This window comes from Marmota marmota, unplaced genomic scaffold (assembly GCF_001458135.2).
Source record: "Marmota marmota marmota unplaced genomic scaffold, marMar, whole genome shotgun sequence".
NCBI classification, from domain to species: domain Eukaryota; kingdom Metazoa; phylum Chordata; class Mammalia; order Rodentia; family Sciuridae; genus Marmota; species Marmota marmota.
The window spans coordinates 2,864,053-2,889,257 of NW_026000078.1; the positions used below are offsets into that span (position 1 = coordinate 2,864,053).

General features: G+C 32.1%; 1 protein-coding gene across 6 annotated transcripts in view; it reads right to left on the bottom strand.

Annotated features, from left to right (window-relative positions):
• Col11a1 (collagen type XI alpha 1 chain) overlaps positions 1–25,205 on the bottom strand; it is a 211,632-nt gene that overhangs the window by 51,258 nt on the left and 135,169 nt on the right. For all 6 annotated transcript variants that reach the window (XM_048814622.1, XM_048814625.1, XM_048814623.1 and 3 more), the window contains 5 exons: positions 22,412–22,465; positions 19,033–19,140; positions 18,522–18,611; positions 18,218–18,271; positions 4,600–4,707 (listed from right to left, as the gene is read on the bottom strand). In XM_048814622.1, the coding sequence (XP_048670579.1) occupies positions 4,600–4,707; positions 18,218–18,271; positions 18,522–18,611; positions 19,033–19,140; positions 22,412–22,465 (414 nt within the window). The remainder of the gene's footprint in view (positions 1–4,599; positions 4,708–18,217; positions 18,272–18,521; positions 18,612–19,032; positions 19,141–22,411; positions 22,466–25,205) is intronic.

Consider the following 25,205-nt stretch of genomic DNA (forward strand, 5'->3'; position numbering starts at 1 on the left):
GACTTTTTTTTAAAAAATCCCTCAATAAAATATTATATTTCAAACCTATCTATACTCATAAAATGTGCTGTGTTGCTTTTACTAAACTTCACTACTTCAAACTCAAAAGCCAAGTTAGATATTTCCTTTTAATTTGGATTCCCCTGCTAACTTTAAATCATAAAGTTAATTATTTTGTACAAGGGCGACTGCAAATTAAGATGAATTTATCCTCATCTGCCTTCATTATAGCACATGTAATCTCCAGCCTGGAGTCTCTTGCTATCTATTTCTTCTGTTCCTTGTCTGTGTGAAGTTGAGAAAAATCCTTCCGCAATCTATGGCACTCTAAATTTAGATTTACCACTCACAGTTCCTCACAATGACATCACTTCTCCTCCTTATGCATCTCTTAGACTGACACCTACACAACTACTGGAACATCCATTTATCCTTAAGCAGTCAGTCTTTATTTCACCACTATTACCCCTCTGGTTACATTAAATACTAAATCTTACCTTAAAAACCGATAGTGAGTTGCACTCTTTCATGCCCTGTAATTGGCCTGGTCTTATATTTAACCTATATTCACATCCTCAACTTTAATCACAATTTGCAAAATCTATCTCTACTTATTCAAATGTTAATTTATGTATGTATTTTGAGATCATTATCTCATTCTGCTCTGGTGTAATTAATAATGATTATTTACTAAAAACATATCAATATCTGCAAAATGCTTTAAAACAACAATTTCACCTAATCCTCACAAAATACTGTGATTATCTTCTTTTCAGAAATGAGGAAACAGTGTTAGATAGTAGCTAGCAATGAGTAGTGAAATGCAGGCAAGGTCACAAGTGTTCTTTAAATTACATTAGGGTTTTTAAATTGCTTCCAAATTAGAGAAGAAAGCAAAGTTAATTCATTAAAAAAAAAAAAAAAAAACAAGCAAAAACAAAAGACCTAATGGGAAAATACATCAAAACATAGGGATTAATGGGACTAACTCTTGACAGACTCCATTGATATTGTTGTGAAGCTAGGAATTATGGCTCTAACTGTCTTTAACTCTCTGAAAGGAAGATATTTTTAGCAGTGCAGTCACAATAAGGTAACTTCTGACCAGCTATTGACCCCAGTGCCCACATTAACATGGGATTGACTTGTAGATGAAGCCCCCCTATATAGGATGGCCACCATGACAGTTCCAGAGAGAACCAACTAAAGTCACAAACTCCACCTCCCAATGTGAAGGTGGGATTAAATACCTGATTATCAAAGAGTAGAGAAGGTGGTCTCCAGTTCTCCTGGTAAACATCTATCAGTAATAACTTGGAGACAAGGTTATCTCCTTTGTTATTCTCTGCTTGGAGACAGTCTACTCTCTCTTTTGAGAGTGCGCTCTGCTTTTAAGACTCACTTTGCTTTTACTTTACTTTCACTTATAATAAATTTCTCTTGCATGATTTTTGGTGTCCAACTTTAAATTTTCTTTCATTGGAACACAAGAACCAAGATTTGGAGTTTCAGCTCTCGGATTTCCTGTGGCCAAGAAGTTCTGATGTTAGTCAGAAATCATGAACTAAATAAATGATAAAGATGAATGTACACCCCAGTTCTGATCAGCTTTAGGCTGGTAGCCTTTTTCTGCTCCGACTTCTTCAATTTCCTAAATTTTAAGTTGACTCTTACTCCTAGTGAAGGAGGTAAATGTGTGTACAACACAATAACAAGAGGAGGCAATGTATTCAGTCCTACTAATACTTCTATCTGCTGCTCACCCTACATATTGCTACATAGCTTTCTTGAGGTGATCCACATGCACTGACTCCAAGTCTCTTGAATCCACTTTCTCCTTGAACTCCACTGCATTTACAATAAGGTCATAATGTCCAATGGGTCAAATCCCAGTACCTCTGTTTGCTCTTTTTATTTTCAGTATTCTTTACCTTTTAAAGCACTGAACAAAAAGAAACTCTTCTCTCATGGCCTATTTGATGGCATGCCTCTGGAGATACGTATACACACATTTTTTTTTTCTTATCACTCATGGATGTTTTACTCTATCTCTTACTGAATCCTTTTACATCCATTATTATTTTCCATAGAATGAATTCTCTGTTATTCTCTCTTAACATTGCCTCATATGGTAATCTAATAGTATGGTTTTAAATATTGCTCTTATTCTAAATGAGTCATAGATTTACAGTCCTGGCCCTTACCCTTTTCTCTGCAATTTCATATATATATATATATATATATATATATATATATGCATGCTTGATACTGTAATAAATACTTGGAGCAAATTTTTCCAAAACTTCTAACTCCTAGTATTTAATTCATTTATGCAGTAACTTCACTGTGTTTGAAATCTAGCTTCCCTCTATTTCTATAGCTGGATTTTACAAAGACAAAAAATTCAGTTTCCTATCTGTATTCTTATGTGTAATAACCTCCCAATGCAGTTATAGGTTTAAGGATCAGTATCCCTATCAAAATATTTCTACCAATGCAGTAAGTTGGAAGAGGTTTTTAGCACCATTCTCTAGCCCACCTGAATGAGTTTCTAATCTGATAATTAAGGGATGCAGATTGGGCCATAGTTATTGCTAAGTGGGTCATGTGGATATGCATGGCTCTTGTTTTCCACTTTTTTCCTTTCCAAGATGCTGGGTGGGTGGGAATGTGCTTGACTTCTATACCACCCATGTTGTCATTTTGTCATGAAAGTCTACACCTACTGATAATTACATAACATTTTATAACAAAAGCCACTGAGTGGTAGTTAAAAAACAAAACTTATATTTGGAAAAAGGAAGGAATATAAGGGATGCACTTAACATTTTGGTCAATATTTCCAACACTTTTTACTAGTTCTTTGCATGAATATTTATGTGTCCTTTAACCTAACATTTTGGAATTACTTTCTGTTACTGTCCCTAAACAGACATCTCCCTAAAAAAATAAAAATACTACCTAACACAGTGTCTAATGGTTAGTTTTTCTCAATAGCTATTTGTTGAATAAAAGAAAATGGAATGAACATCCCAAAGCTGCATTCTTTACTGTATTATGCCAAGATATGTGTGACCTAGATTTCTCAATGAACTTTTATCAAAGGGCTTGAATCTGTTTCTCTTTTATCTCCTCCATGCAGAGACAACTCTAAAATATAAGGCTTAAAGAAAATTTCTCAGCATATATTAGAAATGTTTTTTTTCTGCCACCCCATAATTCTAAACACAGGTATCATTAAATGTTTCTGTTTTTTATTATTGTGGATTACAGGGATCAAAATAAAAAAGGAAGGAAGAAACAAATGAATGAATAAATGAATGGATGAAAGAAAATAAAGAATGAAAAGGAAATAAAACGAAAGCAGAGCAAACAAAGGAAAGGAAAGCAAAAGAGAACGGGAAAAAAAGCTGCTTTATTTTGAAACTGCTGTGATTCAAATGCTTGCCCAAAAAGCATATGATGGAAGGCTGATCCTAGTGCCGCCATGTTGAAAGGTAGGGCCCAACAAGAGGTAATTGTGTCATGAGGGTGGAATGAAGGAATCAATGTTGTCACAGGGGAGGATTCATTATCACAGGGTTAGGTTTGCTATAAAAGGGAGTTCAGTCCCCCTTTACTCTCTGTCAAACTCTCTTTGCTGTGTGATGATGTAAGATGGATGCTCTTGTGAAATGTGGCCCCTTAATCTTGCGTTTCCCAGCCTGTAGAACCATGAAGCTATCCAAATTTGTTCATTATGAACTCCCCAGTCTGTGATATTATCTTACAGCAGCACCAAGTCAGAAACTCTGAATGATATCACAGAGTAATGAGAGAAAATATGTGGACAATAAATGTAATATATTTGCTAGAGCTGAGGATTAACTATAATTGAATTGTGGATGTGGAGACTTACAGGTATACAAATGCATTAAACTTATATTTTGAGAGATCTTAGCCAGCACCTTTCATCTACATTTACGGAATTAGGCTGTATTTTAATCTTGAGAATGAGAATGCTCTTTCAAAAAAATTATGATTAAATCAAAAGCTGGAAAAAAGTAAAGGAGAAATTTAAAAATAAAAACCCATAAATTCAATCACTAAGTCCTTCATCACTAAAATATCAAATTTTAAAACCATAAATATACCCTGAATAATTGGTCAGAGTCCTCGCATCTCACTCAGTTGAGATCAAAACTCAAATTACAAATATACAGCCACTTTCTATGGGATTCATTTACGGATTATAGAAATGACTGAAACTAAAGTTATATCAGGTGTGAAAAGTTCACACTTTTCTAATAAAAAGCAGCAAGGTTTAGTTTTAATCAAAACTCCCAATTTTATTTTTAAAAAGGAGAAAATGAGAAGTTTTTACTTAATAATATCCAACTCCCTCACAGATATTAGGGTTTCATAAAGTGTGGGAAAATGTCACCCATTTAATTGAATTTGAAATTTCCTCTATTATAAATATAAAAGGAGGTGTCTTTATATGCCAGGCACATATACAGGAAGAGTACAGTCAGGTAGGAAGAGCTAATATTCTTGAATAAAAAGCAATAACTTGTGCAAGGTAGCATTTTAATGTATTTTCTTCCCAACATTACTTACAGGAGCACCCTTTTCTCCAGCCGGACCAGGGGGCCCTTGGGGTCCTGGACGCCCTGGCAAACCAATTGGGCCAGCAGTACCTGCTGATCCACGTTCTCCTGGTGAGCCCTAGAACAGAGGAAAATAATTATTTTATTATTAATGGAAATAAAAATATTACTGCCTTAAGTCGCTTAGGTAACAATGGCATTTTACAGTCCAGTAAAAAATATAAAAAGAACTTCTAGAAAATTTTAAGATCTCAAATTCGAACAGCTGTATCCACTATTCAGGAGACTAATTTCTTGTTCCAATATTCAGCACAGCTGTTGAAGTTAGGAAAGACTAATGAGATACACAACCACTTCAAAATTATATATATATATATATATATTTTTTTACTGTTTTATGGATGCTAGCTTTTTTAAATTTGTGTTTGCAATTGTGTACAATGTTCTATAAAATATCTATTCAATCTAGTCTCTCATAAACTTTCTTTGTGTATATTATAAAAAATTGGCAGAATCCACTCCTTACACTATTATTTCTTGAAGTGATTTTAGAATTTCACTTCAAACTTGCTAAATCAGAATTTCTAAGTCTAAAAATTGCCTTCAAAAAATGTCTTAAAATATTTTCAAGTACAAATTTTACATAGAAAAGTTTGATAATCACTCTACCAAAGTTTACATTTTTTTTCCTGGAGAAGAAGGCCTTAAATTTATCATAGAATTCTCTAGAAAACATTGGGTCTTATTAATTCACATCTGATTAGGTTTGTGAAACTGACTAAGAAAGATACTACATTTTTAAACTAATTTGCTTTGAAAAATATCTCATATGTAAACTTTTTAAAAAATAACCTTATAGTTTTCATATTCTGTTTCAACAATTTATGAAAAAATTAAGTAGTGAAGGATAAAAGAAATTTAAAAATATTTACTAAGTTATGTAAAGCTTAAGTATTATATACTTTCTATTTTTATTTTTATTTAATATAATAGTATTTTACCTTTGGATGAGTGTCTTAGATGGGTGATTGTTATAATTTATCATATTATTTTATAATTGAATAAAATGGGGAAATGGGCTCATTTATTCCATGAGATAATATTAGTACCTTTACCTAATAATTAGTATCTTTATACAATTTCATTTTAAAATTCATAATCAATTATTTATAAAACCTGGAAAACATTATTTAACACTTATTTGCTAGTGCTATACTTCCCGTATTGTGGAAATCATTCTACCATATAAATTTGAATTACTGAATTTATTCTAATTTATATTTTATTATCTAGGTAATTAATTACAAATGGCAATAAGAAAAATAGTAACCATACCAATGATTCGTATTTCCATATGCTTTAAAATTTACAAATTATTTTGTTTCACTTTGTCATTTTATTCTCTCAAAAATCTGAGGGAATTGATCGTGCAATGGCAGCATCTGAGCTTTAAAGATGAAGAATCTGAGGCTCCAAGAGTTCTTCATGATTACATAGCTAGTTGAGGGAACTCTGACATTGGACTCTGCTCAGTGATTTCTCTATAGGACCCCCCACTGCTGCTCTCTGATGAGGACATCAATAATTCCCAAGGACCATTATTGGGGAATGTCCTTAAATTCAGCACCCACTCAATTTCACCAAGTTCTCATTGATTACAAAAAGACTACAAATAAATTTACTTCTTAATTTCCTGACATTATTTTCTAAATAAATTCACAAGCTACATATAGTACTTTTAACTAGCCAGTTGTCTGAATATAACAATTAAATAAAATAAATGAAAGGGATACAGATTTATAGGAGATAGAGTAATCCAAGAAATATTATTTTCTCTCATTTCTGTTGATTTATAACTAACTGAACCACTATCATTACTATGGAGTAACTTAAACACAGGGATGCAGAAATAATTGGAGAAACGTTGCCAAACTATGGTTAAAGAAATTATGAAATTAGTTGTTGACTTAAATAAATAATGACATTTCTGAGCTCTGAGTACATGTACAAAGACAAATCTAGAAAATAGTCTTCATATTGCATAATAATGAAAAAATTGTGTAAATAGTACATATTTACCAATCAAGTATCCCAAATACTAAAAATGCATACACAGTTACAAGGGAAAACATGTTAGCATTTTTCAAGTAATAAACTTCTGCAGTGCTGTCAATCTATTTTATTTTAATTTCATAATAATAAAATAATTTTTTTAAGAAGTGGCTTATCTGTTAAGTCAAGTGGCACAGTTCTGATGAGTGACTGCAGAGGCCAGTAAAGAAGAGAAATAATGATGGCAGAGTCTTTGGAGTGTTTCAGTGTCAAGAAGTGCACCTCTAAATGAAAAATAGCTCAAAGATATGCTGCTAATTATTAGAGGGGAAACCAAACAGAGAGAGGGAAAAGGGAGGAATTGGGAGGAGCAGTGAGATGCACAGATATTCCCTGAATTAATAAAATGAGAGAAAGTTTTCAGTAATAAAAATACTCCTTTGTTGGTAATAGAAATACATCAACAAAATACAATATATAATGCAACAAGGGTTATTCTGTTTCATTCAGGTTACAATTGACATCCCTTAAGATAAATTCTCACTATCAGAAAAACTGATCAATGTACCTTGTAGGTATGACATCTTGTATTTTAATATTCCACTTGTAAACCTCAGGAAAGGATTACCATCCATTGTTTTTTTCAAAGATAAAATATGCATCCTATATAAGTGATGAGATATTTTATTTGTAATTGATTATACAAAAAGAGATGCAGTTCTGATAAATCAAGGCATAAAATCATTAGGTTTTTAATCCTGTCTAAACCCCAATGTTGAAAGTCTACCCAAGTAATCCAATAAATATTATTTTCTCTCATTTCTGTTGTTTTATGGTATCACCGCAGGCTATGGAGGTGGACAACTGTGAGAATGGAAAGATAAAGAGGATTACTAGAAAGAAGATGATTATGTAAAGAAATTTTGTTATTTTCTGATTTTCAAGCCTAAAATGTAACAATAACTGTGCAAAATACTTTTCATATGTAAGGTATTTTAACATACCACAGTCAATCTCATCACCATGTACATCCACAAGACACTAAGTAAGCAGCAGAAAGACCAGTAGAGGGAAAGGAACAGGGGGAGGAAGGAGGAAAGTGAAAGAGGAAGTATTAGGGACTGAATTAGAGTAAATTATACCTCATTCTTTTATAATTATGTCAACATGAATCCTATTTTAATGTATAATTCAAAAGAACCTACTAAGGGCTTTATAAATGGGGAACAATTTTTCCCTGACTCTCTTTGCACCCACATTACCCACATATATATTGTGTTAAATTTTGATAAGTAGAAGAAATAGAGCCATTTAAGGCCATTTCTTCCATTAAAGTTCAAATTGGTTACAAACACTTTCAATGGGTGAAAGTGCTTTCCTTTATCCAAATAGTTCCTCTCCATTTTCAAGACCACCAAAGAACTGTTTTCAGCTTGGCTAACTACTCAACAAACCTTTTATCTAAGACACCATGGGGCTCTTTTATCACACTGCTGCCCTGATCTGAAAAGTTAAATCTTTCTCTTATTGATGCTGAGTCTAAAATTACTTGAGTAAATACACCTTCTTCAGAGTATATTCATCCTGATCTTTCCATAAAAACATTCATACACAAATACTTAGAAGTGCTTTTACTTTAGGTTTCAGAATTCCAGGCGAAAAGTATTTTTTTCTAGTAATTACATGTCTCACTGTTACTTACACAGTATGTCCAATTTATCTCTGAATATTTGGTTACACTATCTCCTGATGTAAGAAGTCTTGGTATTTTCCTTTACTATCAAAAAAAAAAAAAATTCCAGCCATTCTTTAGTCACAAGTAAAAAACCCTTTAACTAAAAAACAGTATTTCCCTAAGAATTAGAAGAGAAAAATACTTTTAAGTATTCCTTACATATAGTATTTCAGTTTTGCTACAATTATTTTCTAAATAAATCAGCATAGCACTCAACACTAAATTTCCTTTTTAAAAATATCCCCACTCTCTTCATTGATATTACCAAAAAGTAAAATATGTACTATGTACATTAAATAATAGAAACAATAGCAATATATATGGAACATAATTAAATCAATGATATGCATTTATATTTTTATAAAAGCTCACCTGCTGGATTTTTTTAAAAAGCTCTCTTGCTAATCAACAGAAATTTAAAAACTTGCAGAATAACAGAGTTGATTGTGTTTTCCCTAAAAAGATGTAGTACTGGAATTAAAAGAAATACGTGCTGCCTTAACTTGATACATTATGATTGATATGTCACAAGGAAATAATTTATGGCTCTTTCTTTAAAAAAGAATGCATATTAAATTAACAACGAGGTGTCTTTAATATTTAAAGTTAATCAAGATATTTCAAATAATTGTATTAATGTGACTCAAGTATAGATGAAATGCCGATTTGAATCTATGAAAGTTTGTATAGTTTGTAGATACTTTATGCTTTTATTACAAAGCATAACTATTTTAATTTCTCCCTTGAAGCATTCATAAGATTAAATTTCAGATTACCATCTTTCTGTGAAACCTGCATTAAAATTAATAACAAAAATATATTACCTCTTTGTAGTTAAAATATTGTTCATGATCTTGTCACAGCTCATAAACTTTGAAACAAATGATGAAAACAAGAAGAGACTTTTTAAATGTATATTTGTGCCCCAAAGTACAATTTCAATTTCCTTTCCTACTAGTTATTTCAAATACTCTATAAGCCTAGATATTTGTAATAACAGCATGCTCTGCAGTGATTTTATTTTATACATAAATAAATGAAAAGTGAAAATCTCTGATGGTACCTACTGATTAAGCAAGTGATACATAGAAAATTTGCAAATCTTAAATATTCCCAAGCCAACTTTAAAAGAATAAGACTTATGAATCCTTTAATCTCAATTGAACCACTAGAGAAGTTCTGTCTCTTTTTATAAATTGAAGTTTAAATCCAATATTAAAAGAGGGTCCAGTTTACATATTCAATAAAAAACATACTGAGGATCCACTCTCTAGTGACACTTACTGGAGATATATTACAATAGGTACCAGCCCTTGAGAAACCTGCACTGTAAATGAATTATGTTTCATAAAGAGTAGACATGTATAATGATAAAATTTTTGCACTGCTGTACAGTTAATAAGAAATTTTACAACTGTGCAATAAATGAAAAATTATGTCTAAGATGTATGTTTAGATTTAAATACAGGTTAAAGTCACAATGATCAGAACCACAAAGGCAGAAACTTCTGCGTGTTTTTGTCAATGATTCCAGCACTTGGAGTACAGCACTTGGAAAACAGCAGGCCCTAAGTAAGTGTATCAATTGAATGTGCAATCTTTTCCATTCCAGAATCAGAGCACTAACTTTCTGATCTTGAGCAAATTCTCTAAGAGTCATTTGCTAACCAATAAATTAGGGACACAGTCTATCATGAGGCTTGTGTGATATTTAATATGTTGATAACACCTGAAATTATTTGAACAATTCTTGTCTTAAAGTATGAATGCAACAGATGTTGGAAAACTATACATAAGCATCTGTATATTTTTAAATAATTATATAATCTCAAATAATTGTATATGTAAAATTTTATAGAAGAGATAACTAAGATCCAAGAAGTAATATGGTATTGTTAAAGTAAGGTGGGGGAGGAGGAACTTTCTCCACACAGCATTAAACTGTTTTTGTGTTTGCCCCTAGAGCAATGATGATTATTTTACATATTAAAAGTGTTGAACTGGAAAGAATTTTCAAGAAAGGTTAAAATCTAGAGAAATATCAGTTTCCTGATTTGTGATATAAATACCAATGGACACATGACAATTTAAAAGTTCTATTTGCATGACCTTGCTATTGTGAATAACTAAATATCTGCACTATTTTTATGATGTGGCATTTTCATACAGGAGCTAATAGGAAATATGTAAGATATACAAGTGAAGAGATCTACTGCCCAGCATGAGGACTCAAGTTAATAAAAGGGCACTATACTATGCATTGAGGTTAAATAAGTAGATTTCAGCTGCTCTTGTCATAAAAAAATAACTGTGATAGAAAGTTACTTGCTTTATTATAGTAATAATTTCACTATTTAAATATATCCCATAACATCATGTTGTAAACCTGAAATATATTTTCTTTTTTTTTATTGGTTGTTCAAAACATTACAAAGCTCATGACATATCATCTTTCATACATTTGATTCAAGTGGGTTATTGTAACCAATGTGATTCTGCAACTGAAATATATTTTCAAAAACCTTTTTGTAAAGGCAATAATTTAATATGTATTGAATTACACATATTATAATTACAGTATCATTATGTTTGAGTACTCAATAATAACCACTATGGAAAACTTAGGATTTTTTTTCTCTTTTTCAAATAAAAAGTGATCATTCTTTCAAAAAGGAGGAATTTAAATATCTATATTTAGTTCCTTTTTTAAAGTATATTGTTAGTTTTAGTTCTTTCTGCAACCTCCTCTCTAAATTTTCAGTGTCTTCTTCCTCACAATGACAAGGAAACAAGCCACAATAACATCATTCTCTATTCTTGGGGTAGTGAGAACAGGGGCTGTTTTTCAAATGCTTTAAACAGAGGGAAACACTAATACAGATATTTTATCAGTTATTTTATATGTGTATTTCATATTCTGAGGAGCATCTATAAAGTAAATGAAACTGATAAACAGACAAATGATCTCATTAGCATTCACTTAACATGTATCTACTATGGGGAGAATAGAAGCATAAACATAAGAGGTTCTTGTAATACAGAGCTATTCAAGTAGGTCAATTTTAAGGCCAAATTGACCTTCATGGCAAGATTAGTATGATATAATTCTACTCTTCAAATGAAATATTTTAGATCACACAGGCCAAAAATTTAGATGAGATATCAGACATTATTAGAATTTAAAGCATAAATTCTGAATGATCAAAGTCATGCAGTTCTGCAAACTTTGGTCATTGGTCTCCGACACTGGCTCTACCTGTCTCTCATCCCTAGCTGCATGTGAGAATAGCTTACTGAGATTAACCTGGGCCACAACAGAGAAGATATGCATTATCATAAAAAGTAGCATAGAAGGAAAGAAATATAAAGATAAAAGGCTTTACCAACCACCCTATCATATTTGTTTTAGTCATATTTTTAAAGAAAAAGAAATTGTTGGTAAAGAGATGATTTCATATCATAAGATATGGAGAAAACATTACTTAGGGAAAATGTTCTCCTGATTTTCCTTTAGGAAAATAGAGGGGGTAAGTCAAAGCTGAGAATTTGTATATGTCATATCTGCACATATGGCATGTTTATATATATACAAAACATTTACCCAGTTTATCTTCAATATGCAGGAAAATGCTGCACTGCCTGCCTCTCTCATTCTTCACTCCTTGCTGCCTTCTGTTTCATGTGTGTAACAAGTCACCTACTATGTGCTTAAATCCCTGTGATCAGTAGACCTGCCTAGGCTTTGACTGGCATCTACAACCAGTTGTTGGATACAATATCATGCATACAGTGAGCACTTGATTTTGACTTGACTTAAAAAGAACAAAGTCACAGAACTCTGTTGGTAATTTTTTTTTCTTAAGTGCAAGAACTATGAACTGTTTCTCAATATACATTTACTCCTAGTAGCAAAATCTTTTAGAAAACCATTATCTTAAAATACCTGTTCTTTCCTAACAGGACCAAAACAAGAATGAGAACTTCAAGACTAAATTCAGCACACACAAAAATTATTTTTCATAGATAAAACTGATTTTTAATTTATAGCTCCAACTCCAACATAATTCTTTTAGACAAAAAGCATTATTTTCAATTTTGTCTCTCTGGCCTTTTAGTTTATCACTTAATACTTATTATTTTTTTTTCTTATCTGTCATCCTCAGTAAAACATAAGTTCTTTGTAGGAAAAGTCTATTTTATGGATCTGTATAACTTCATCTTAATAGATGGTATATTCAGATATATTGTCATTCCAAAAGAAAAAAATTATAATAGTTTACAGAGAATACATAATATATAAAATAGAATATAAGTAAAAAACAGGTAAGCATGAAAGACAGGTAAGCAAATAATATTTTATTGGCATTATATGAAGCTAAAAATATTAGCAATCTAAACATGCCTACAGACAAGGGATTTTCTCCCTGTAGGCCATGATCCATTGATGAGTTATAAAGTCAATTTAATGGATCTTATCCAGAAGTTAAAAAATAATGAGAATAAAACATAATAAGTAATATTAAAATATGTACAAAATTTGTACTTTTTATAATAAGTATGTTCAAAAGATTAGAAAAGTGATAATAAGGCATCGATCTTCCCTATTGAGACTCAATTTTGACTCCATGATTTTTGCAAGCCAAAGGAAGAAGGAAATTCTGCATTTCAAAATTCATAACAACTGAAAGAAAAATAGTTAAGTATTCAAGAAACCACAGAAAAATAAAATAATTCTATAAAAGCAGACTTAAAATGAATACTTTTAGAGTTATGATTATCAAGAGATTTCTTCTGAGGATATTTACAAATAGGATCCTGTCTAAAGCAATCTCCCATATTCTCAAGCACATTCTTTAGACATGTCTTTAGGCATGTCCTTATGCTTCACTGTCTCTCTGAACACAAGAGGATGGCATTCCATGTAGACCAGGCAGAGCTTAGTAAGCTCATTGTGAGAGAATGTGATAACAGTGTGATGCAAATTCTCTGGTCTCTGTTTATTTCTGAATGAATTATGAATAAAGAGAACAGGTGCAAAATATATTCATAGGTGAATAAACAGATGGACACAGAGTTAGATGGATGATTACAAATATTGTATTTGCTTTCTATGGATTAGAAAATATAGATAGGATACAGAGTTTAGGGTGCATGGTTGTGACACATGAAAAACATCTATAATCATTAGGGACTCAATCTTTGCTTTGATAGTTTAAGCAGTTTAGTCTTTGATTCATTCAAACAGTCAATGGGCTACAGGGAAACTGTTAGAGTATTAAAGCCGAGTTATCTGGAATATTAGCTCTTCTGACTCTTCTTTCAGACAAAATTGTTCACAAGGGTATGGAAGCCAGGTGTGATGGCACACGCCTGTAATCCCAGTGGCTCTGGAGTCTAAGACAGGAGGATCACAATTTCAAAGCCAACCTCAGCAACCTGGAGGCACTAAGTAACTCAATGAGACCATGTCTCTAAATAAAATAAAAAACTAGGGTTGGGGATGTGGCTCAGTGGCCAAGTGTCCCTGAGTTCAATCCCTGGTACCAAAAAAATAAAAATAAATAAAAAGGGTATAGAAATGTCAGGACAACTTGGAAAAATGTAATCAAAAAGGAGGGAGGAAGGAAAAGAGACGGGGAAATTTAGTTAAGCAGATGTTATAGAGAGATCTACATATCTAGACAGGAATTTATGTAATGAGATATCATGAATTTCATCTGCAGATAAAGGACTTTAAACTTATACAATCTAATTATCTTCTCTAAGCCTAAGATCATTTGCCTTAAAAATGAAATGCAATAATACGACCATGTCAATTGCAAGAATATAATGAATATATAGTACTCAAAACAAGGATTGGAAGAATGCACACTCAATAATATTTTGTTTTCTTTTTCTATTTCCTTTTTATTTCCCATTTCTTCTTTACTCACATTCTTTTCCTTAGACAATTCATCAATTTTTAATTTTCTTTCCCCTAATGTGAGTAATGCTAAATCTCCACACTCTCTGTTTCTGTGCATTTCTTCTGTACTTACAATTACTTGGTCAATATCCCAAAGTAAAATTAATTTGAGACTGATATAAAATCAGACCTACCCATTATAAAACAAAGGAGTTCTATAGAATATTCCTATGCTGTTTTCCTCTTAAGACTTATAATTTTAGATCTGTCCCCAACAGATCAGACATTTCCATCTACTATTCCACTGTTATCTTTTTGATTAATATCACAATACAGAACTTGTTACTTTTCTTGCCCAAAAAAAAAAATCATCATTCCTGATTCCTTCATTTTAAATAAAACTACACATTATCAATTCTTATAAAATGATAATTAACATAAACTAATTTTCTAGATAGGTTAGAGTTTGCATCTAGAAGACCAATTTTTTTGTTGTTATTGTTGTTGTTGTTGCTCTGCTTTGCTTTGCTTTAATCTCTGTCAGTTGGAATAATTTTTTTTTCAAAGTCTACTTCCACATGCACATGACTGAATGACTGCTATAACTGAAGCCAATGGAGGCTTGTTTGGCACTTGTTACAGGCTGGAATCCTCAACTTGAATCCCTCCTCCATATTTTACTGTGATCATAGCCACAGTTTTGGAAACCCATTCCCATGAAGGTTGTCTCTCTTTTCAGTGCATCCTCCTCCAACAACTGGGTTTATGCTTGAAAAACTGGATGAAAATTTACTGTCAGAATAAGTAGTTATTCTAGATTATGTCAAAGTGAGTACTTGAAAAACATTTCTACTAATAAAGTATAAAAACCTTTAAACATTTTTTTGTGACTTTCATGAGGTTTTAAATTTTTATGTATGAATTTTCCCTTTGTTGTTGATACAGATGAAGCAAAATGGTTCTAGGTTTGGAAGGCATCATTAAACTGTCATTCCCTCAAAAACACAAGCCTGACATTATCATTTGGTTTTTGTCTTTCCTCACTGCCCATGTCCAAAATTTAAAAAAAAAAAAAAACAGTGCTGCTACTCTGCCTTCCTGTGTTGACATCTGCACTGTGCTGTGACTCCCCACTTGCCTGGTCAATGGCTCACTATAGTATTATAAATTAGCCCCTGAATGTTTACAACCATCTAGCCTTTCCCATCTTCATTATATATTTTACACTAAGGGAAAAGCTTGTTTTCCTAAAGTTTTATTTATTCATTATTTATTTATTTAATCAACTTGCTCCAAAGATGTCAAATCTTCAAATTAACTCCCACTTACCATATTAGAGCTTCAATAATCACATGCCATATTCTATTTCTGCTTTAGCTTTACATGATGCAAAATATTTAGCTGAGTACCTAGTTCCCAGCAAGAATTGAAAAAAAATTTTACTTCTTCTTCCAAAGCTTACCCTACTTTAGTAAAACTAGATACGACCTCAAACACTCTATCCTTTCCTCATGTGTTCTGTCTTATGTTTTGTAATCTCCTGTGCTTTGTTTGTAAAGCCAAGTTGAAGGGCCTTTCCACTGATTTCTCTTCTCTCCCTAATGACATACAAGCAATAGAATTAATATCTATTGCTTGTATGTCATTAGGCTTTTAATCACCAATCAATTGATAGTGCTGTTTAATCTTTGGTGGGACTTCTTTTCTTCAAAACCATTTATCATATTTTGAGTCAAGTGACATCTTTTGTTGTTTTTAATTGTATAGAAAAAAGTATTTAGTAATTGTTATGTAAGTATTTGTTGAAGGCAACTAAATAAACAGCACATTTACTTTCATATTATATGTTGTTCTATATTTAACTGGACAATTTCTAATAAATATTCTGTAAACTATATGCCCAGAGGGTTTATTATGCATCATACATACACATTGGTTTCAATTGCTTTGAAAACACTTATTTGCATGGGTCCTAAAAAATATTTTAAAACAATTCTTATAGTTATAATTCAGACTTCACTAGTACAATGATCATTGATTTAAAAAATCATTTTTGCCTAAAATAAGATTATCTTATAACCTGAAAGTCCAATTAAATGTATTGCATTCTACTAGAGTTATTGAAGATTTTATGTCCAAATAAAAACTTTTGTCTTATTCAGCTGTTTTTCCTGCTAACATTACCACCACTAAATTTTGAAGGATGTAAAACAATCTTATACATTGGATTTTATAAATTTCACAGAAAGTTAAATATATTCATTGAAATATATTATTTTTCCTTAAAAAAAACTTCACCAATTTGAATGATTTATAGATCTTCGGTTTAAGAATAATGTTAATCACCCTAAAAAAATGCTATACTTGCTGTGTTCTCAGTATTAGTTATGGAACAGAGACTTTACTCATATATCAGGCTTTATTATACTTAAATAGAAAGGTATGGAATGATTTCTGTGTGCCAGGTACTGTATTGTGAACATAACCAAAGTAATACAGGGAATTCACAGAATAATAAGAGAGGCAACTGATGATATTCCAATATAATTTATAAAATAGAAGTCAGAACTCTGAGGCAGGGGGGAGTTTCACTAATAAATGACCCATAGAAATTTCTACACTTATGAATAAATGCGATTTTTCCAAGGAGAAAGAGAAAAAAAAATGCAGTTTCCTAGAAGAACATGAAAGCATAAATCATACTCTCTCAAAGTAGAAAAGATCGTGGTGGTTTGGGGAACAAGAAGATGTTCAGTACCTTAGACTGGGTAGACTTAAAGGGGAAGAATTAGGGGGAAAATAGGCTATGGTGATTGGAATCAAATTGGAAAGATGACCCAGTAGCCATGAGGAGTTTGATTTCTGAAGGCACAGTGTAGAGCCATGAGAAAGGTATAAGCAAAGGAATGGCATGGGTAAGGAGGTGCATTAAACTAAAATTTAGAACTGATCTTAAAAACTGACTGATGAGTGAAGGAAAATGGAGTCAAGAAGAAAGACACTGTGAGTCAAGGAGGAAATGAAAGGAATCTGAACAGAGTGGGGTGATGGAAATGAAGAAAAGGGATAAAGAAACATTTGAAAGTGGAACTGATATGACTTCAACATGCTGTGGATGGTAGTTAAGAAGGGATTTAAAGCAACTTTCCACTTATCAAGCTGATGAAAAAAGATGGAGATTGAGAAAAGGCCACCAAATATTGCCTTTGGTCTGGTCCAGTGGCTTTTCAGAGTACAGACAGGAATAAAATTGAATTCGAGGAAAAACATGAAGACTGTATTCAATGGTTCTCAAAGGAGTCTATTTAGACATATGATCATCAGGAAGAAGAGATTAAAAATCTGATGTTTACTCATTTGCCAATTATTTAATAATGTTAAATTGACTAAATAGATCAATATGTATCATATATAAAATGGCATGTATTTTCATGTTTATGGGGTTTATTTATATCACCAACAAAACATGAGTCTTATGAAGTACTTAGAATCTCAAATTAAGCCTGTTTTGTAGCAAATGATGACTGAATATAACATATAAGCAATTCAATCTTATTTTATGATTAATTTTAAAACGAGAGGAAGAGAGATGGAGTAAAAAGAATTCAAATTACAGCTTCTCCATGGTTTCCATGACCATGATTTTCTATTCCTCATAATTATGATTTATTTCTTTGCTAATGGTAAGAAGCAAAATAGCTCTTTATATCTCTGGACAGAAGTAGAAGCAGAAGCAAATATTTCCAATCATCTAAACCCTTCTGTTTCTGCACTCATTAGTGCGTGCAATTAGTAGAAACCAGGCATTGACTGATTTGATTGGCATGTGTTTATTTTCTCTCCTACACCCTGTGAGATCACAGCAGGAGAGTAATGAAAGAAAGGCTGTGATTCACAACCATAGATAGTGTAGCTATGGATTATCATCATACTTACAACTGGACCAGGTGGGCCCTGGGGACCTTCTCCTCCTTTCAGTCCAGGTGCACCCTGGGAAAAGTGTAAAATCAAAGAAAATGAATCAATATGAACTAAATATAAATGGAAGGAGATGTACAATTGATAAAATGAGAATGTCAGGAAGTATTTTTTGATACAAACATATATACATATATACAATTATAATCAAATGTTTATGTTTACATATATTGTCTTAAATACTCAGCACTCTATTTAAGCTCTGAAAAAATGCTTCTAATAAGCACTTCCATTCACACACATATTTATATGTTGATTATACCTGAGCTCCAGGAAGACCTCGTTCACCTGGGAAACCACGTAATCCTGCTGGTCCATCTTTCCCTGAGATACCCTGAGGTCCTGGATCACCCTAAAGAAGATAATATAAATCCATCAATAAAGAGTAATTTCTACACACGTTTGTATGAACAAAATTGTGATTACCTCCAACCTGCTGTCAGAAAAGCTTAAAAATTACTTAATAATGAAAATTTTGTGTGGAATGTCCTGTACATTAAAATGAAATAACAATACCTTAATTTAAGGATTTATATGTATAAATCAATAGTTTTATGATCAATGAGATAACTGTTCCATTATTCAGTAATATCTTCAAGTATAATAACCTTATACTAAATATCTTCCTGACATGTTTTTCTGACATTAATTTAAATACTAACAAAATAGAGAGACTCTCTGGAGAAGTGGTACAGTGTACAGAAGTGGTACAGCAGTACAGTTAAAAGCAAATGAATGCTTGGAGCTAAGAAAAGTCCTTGAGCATCTCATACCTTTGCACCTTCTTTTCCTGCAGCACCAGGAAGACCTTGCTCACCAGGAGGGCCAGGAGGGCCCGGGTGCCCACGTTCACCTATGGGACCAGTCTCACCTGTTGGTCCCTGAATTAGATAAGCAAAACCACATTAGTTTGCTCTTTTAATTTTTGACAAATATAATGCATACTCAAAACATATCTTACTCCCTTGTACAAAAGTTTATCCTTTTCCTTTATTTTCATGCTGTTCTAAAAAGCACTTCTTATCAAACGCTGACAGTAACATATCTGACAAAAGTCTGAAATGATTTCTTGCAATCGTGGTTAGGATATCCAAGTGCACAAAAGAAAAAAAAATACATGAAGTCTAAAAGGATATTTTCCTTGTTTAATACTAGAATTGCTTCAGTGTAAGGGCAGTCCAAGTATTGTTAAAAACTGTTTTGGAAGTCAGGTATGATGGTACACACCTGTAATCCCAGCAGCTTGGGAGACTCAAGCACGAGGATTTGAGTTCAAAGCCAGCCTCAGCAATGGCAAGCAACTCAGTGAGACCCTGTCTCTAAATAAAAATACAAAATAGGGCTGGAAATGTGGCTCAGTGATCAAATGCCCCTGGTTCAATCCCCAGTACAAAAACAAAACAAAACAAAACAAAACAACAAAAAAAAAAAAAAAAACAAGTTTCATGCCATTTCCCTTTTTATATAAGGTGTTAAATCAGTTTAACAAAGAGACATTGGTGATATATTGATAGGTACTCTACTGAATCACTACTTGATAATAAGCCTAGACCCTGGGAACTCAAAAACTCAAGTAGTTCTCTTTGGAATTTCCATGCACTGGAGACCTCTCTATTTCTAATTTATATTCATTTGAAAAAGTCTAAGGAATGTGGCAGGGGGCCCCTGAAAGCAGTGAGTTTGGGCCAGAAGTTCCTTTAGGCCAAAGGTATAACAAATAGCCAGGTCCCTTAAATTGCAGCAAATGCCAAAATGAAAAATGTCAGGTCATTAATATGTCCCCTGACTGGTACCATTTGTGGTCCTAGCGTGTAACAAGCTATCAAGTATAAACAAGGAATGGTGACCAGCTGGTCTCTATGTTCACTTAGAATAAACAGCAAGATGAAGGATTTAAGTTAAAGATATATAAAGAGGAAAATTCCAAATGTTAAGGTTGTTATACAGTGGAATGTGTTACTGAAGTTGCTTTGGAATATCATTCCTTGTTATTTTTCTAAAAATGCAACATATTTTTAACTTTTGGTCTTGTATAAAGAACACATGTGCCCCAAATATTGGCACACGTTTCTAGATTTATATTTCTTTATGTAATAACTGGAAGTCTTCAACTATTATTGTGCAAAAGTTTTTCTCCCAAAGATAATTTTTTATTCGAATGCCAGGATTCGCAAGAAAATGATATGATGTTGTTACTAATTAAATAGCTATATCAGTGAGACAAAAATGGGCAGAGATTTATACAAAAAAAAGATGAACTATTTCTTCCATTACCTCACTCCCTTTATTCTAACATGAAAATATAGTTACATTTAAAACAGGGAGTTCAATTATTTATTGATTTATTTATTTGGTACCAGGCATTGAACCCAGGGGTATTTAACCATGGAGTCATATTGCAAACCCTTTTTATTTTCTTATTTTGAGACAGGTCTTACTAAGTTACTGAGGCTGGCTTTCAACTTGTGATCCTCCTGCCTCAGCTTCCTGAGTCACTGGGATTATAGGCATGTGCCACTGGGGGGAATTAAGGTTGTCTTTAAAATAGTTGGATTTCCATTCATAATAGGAAAAATGTATCAATGAAGATGCATACTCAATAAAATACCTGCTACTTTTATGCCTTAACATAAAGTAGGAGGAAAAAAAAACAAGTCAGGTCCCAGAATTGTAGATGTCTGCATTTGGCAGGGATACATTTTCAAAAGGTATCAGTTCCTGAAATATTCAGTTAAGACACCCAACATGTTTACATTCTAGATAGACTGATTCAGTTTCTCCTCAGAGATATTGAGTATAATAGGAATTATGCTCTAGTTATTCTTTCTTTTTTCCAAAGAAAATGGTTATGAAGTTATTTGAAACAGAAAATAAAAGTATTTTCAGAGGAAGCTTTCAAATTATTGATTAATGTATATAATATGCAATATATACTTAATATATGTATAGTCACTCTTGCTATGTATGGTATACATTGAAATATATTTGTATTACTTAAATATTTATTCATATATAAAAGTATTTCCTAAAAATAGATTTCACTGTATATCTATAATTAAAACTGAAGATCTTTAAAAAGAACCCTTGAGTACACACACACACACACCAAAAAAATGCATGATGACATGCATGCTGTATTTCCTTGGAAAAAGAACAAAGAGTTAAAATTTTCCCTTAGGTTTGAAATTATTCTCTGAAATAAAATTATTAAGAAATCCAATGATTCTTCATTTTTGCTTTTGCCACACAAATTCTTAGAAAAAGAGTGTAGTTTTTGTTTCTCTGGGGAGGGATGCATATTAGTGTATGTGTGAATACATGAGTTACAAAGTACTGAGAACAAATTATTAATAGGAAAAAGAGTAAAAAAAATAAATAATTAAAACATTTCTCCAACTGATCTTGCTTTACTCTAACTTGCTATTACCAGGGGTAAAATTCCTGCTGAGTAAACTAAAAGTGTTCTGTCCAGTCCATATGTTTTGGGAAAGGATAACAATTTTATTTTTTATGTACACTAATTATTATATGCAGCTCTGTGATACCATAATTTAGGATATTTCTCTAATATTTTAGTTGTCTGCTACCTGTCTTGAGAGAGATTCTTGTCTTAACCAATATTTCACATATGCTCAAGAAAACAAAATAATACTTATTCCTGATATGAATAACTGTTGTTATGATGACAAAATCCCTTAAAAACATGCAATAAGTTACAAATATTAAAATTTATAAATATTGTATTCTGAGCTTTATCTTATTCTTCTAGGCCTAATTAATACTCAAAGGCCTGAAGTCATTTTGTAATTTTAAATTCTAAATGGACAAACTCTTTAGAAAGAATTTGGGGTTCATAAAATATAGATGGTGCCATGGTCAGGCTTTAGTGTTAAACTCAATTGTGAATTTCTGATACACTTTCATTATATATTCTTTTCTTTTATTGATACAGGCAAACGAGAACCTGCTTTAATTAAGCAGTTATTTGCTGAATATCATTTGAGGTTGGTAATCTTCAGATACTTAAATGTGATCTGAAATTTAAAAATACAACATTTGGAATCATAATAACATGGATCCATGTTACACAACTTATTATGGTAAAAAGATAAACATAAAAATATATATCATTAGCAAAATAAAGGAACATACCTGTGGTCCAACAACACCTCCTGGCCCAGGGGGGCCAGTCTTGCCTTGAAATCCCTAAAGAAACAAAAAGTATTATCTGTAAAAACTATGCAACGGACAAAGCATAAATTAAAATTTGACAATTGAATAACTTTATTAAAAGAAAGTCAACTATTGGCTAAAAATACCTCAATTGCTTAAATCTGAGTTAACATATTCCAGTTCTTTTAAAAATCCAAAATTTGCTATCTTCACTGCTTCACATTGTAATGCAATGATTATTTTCAATATACTAAAATATAAGGCAGTATGATTAAGCTGGAGCACAAATGTATTCTTAGCCATGTTCTACCAGGTCAAACAACATATAGAATGTTAACATAGCAATATTTATGAATGAAATAAATGATGATTTAGACATTCTTTAAAACAGTCCACTGATTCTCTATCCATAGATAAATCTATAGTCAGTGATCTGCATATATTTCTTTTTAATGCATTCCAAAAATCTCATAAAATATAAAAGGATACAAAAATACATATTTTACATATACAAGAGAATACTTTGCATGATTAGTAATTATTTCATCTTTTTACAAATGTTCTTTCTAAAAACCCAAAAGAATATTGTTATAAATACACCTTGCAAATAATGCAATCATTAAAATAGAATCTGGTTGATGTGAACAGAATGCCTTTACTAAATCAAGCTTTGGGGAATTTATTTTGGTACCTACATTTCTCTAGACTCGTGGATTATTCATTCTGTATAATTGCGTTATGATAGACAAAGTGCTTTCTCATGTGAGTAAGGTTACATTTAACAGTTAGGAGAATAGATAGAAAAAACTAGGAGGAAAACATTCCAAAGAATAAAATTAAATAAAGTGAACAGTGTTTACAAAAGTTTTGTTCACTGTAACATGTAATAAAACTGGAAATAATAAAATTAGCAAGAAAAGAAGCTAGTAGTCCATATTTGTAGCACAACCTTCCAGGTAATTATGATTGAATTATTTGTAATAGCAAAATTCTATAAGTCAAAGGAATCTGAATTTATAATTATTATAATTTATATCAGAAGGAAAACATAAAACTCTATAATTCTTTTTTTAATATTTACTTTTTGGTTGTAGTTGGACACAATACCTTTATTTTATTTATTTATTTTTATGTGGTGCTGAGGATCTCACATGTGGGAGGCAAGTGCTCTACCACTGAGCCACAAGCCCAGCCTCATAAAACTCTATAATTCTTAAGACTATCAGGGTTCCACTTGAGCTATCATTCTAAATAGCCAAACCCACTAATCCTGCCCACTAATTATCACAAAATTTATTTAGAATTTTGTAGTCAAAATAGCAGTTTGCTTAATTTTAACTTTTTAGCAACTGGGAAGTTTGGAAATCTGTCCTCAGATTTTCAGATTATATACACACACACATATAAACACACATATACATGTGCACAATATATGTGGGTATGAATATGTACACTTCTGGATTTTGTCAACAACCTCCATGACTACATTTCTTACCTCTATGATGATTCATTCTTCCACCTGTTCCAAACTATTTCTAAAACACTGATCTATGTTAAACCCTGACACTTTTTCAATAAGGGCCTATTGGTCATTCCAATTGTATGTGGTTCTGTCTCCAACATTTCCAACATGGTGCTCACTGGAAGTACCTTCTCTGAGTTGTGGTTTTCTTTATTTCTTTTGTTTCTTTATTAATGAAGTATCTCTGTTCACACACTTTCCTGCAGCTATCAGACTCAGTCATTTAAACCTAGAGTGTCACCTAAAAGACTCTCAACATTGAGCTTCTCTCATGTCCCAGTAGACTTGTGGTATTCAACTGCAATCATCTCTTTCTTTGATGATTGCAGTTTTTCAAATCAGGTTCACTCATTTATCTACTTTTAGCCAGAATCACTATCTCACATAAGGAAATTTAATCAACTCATTGCTAAACATATGTCAAGTAATACTGATGACAAAGTTCAGCACAATCTCAATCTTGTTGCTACTCCAGTCACATCTTTTGCTTTGAAAATGTGTCCTAGGTTCTACCCACACTAATCTTCTCACCTGTATCTGAATCATACATTTGCATGACCTGTTCCCTTTGTTTGGATTACTCTTCTCCTTCAAGTTTGACTTGAAGGAGAAAATGCTTTTCTGAACTTAAAAAATATTAAAATCTTTTTCCTTAGTGAATGTGAGAGCAAAAAGTGAATTTAACAACAATTGATTAAAATTAATTGATTAAAAATCAATATTTCATTGAGGAAAGTCTATGAAAAATTTACATTCCACATTTGCACTCATGCATCCTAAGGGGAAAGAGAAAAGCTTGGCTGCTAGCCCAATTGTGCAGGTGATGGATTTTGGAGGAGCTGGAAGAGAGCACTGCCCATATGTCTGCTTATTCAAGACATTTATTGCATTTGCAAGTATCTGATAAATTTACACCAGAGATTGTACAGAAAAACTACACGCAGTAGAATTCTTACAGATCAGAATGGGGTTTGCTTGTCTGATATTTTCATGTAAGAAAACCAAACTTACTTTTTAATTTTAGAATAACTGATGCCCTTTTAAAGTCCCTAAAAACAGAAATTAATTTGATATATTCATGGGTAGCTTGGAATATCTAAGACCCAACCAAAATGTAATTCCTATTCTAATAATCTCTAAGGGACTTTATTAATTTTGGCATCAATACTGGATTTAGCAGTGTCACTGAGACAGATTTGGGATATTTCACTATAATAGGAGCTGTTTCTGATTTTTTCTGAGACTTGAAAA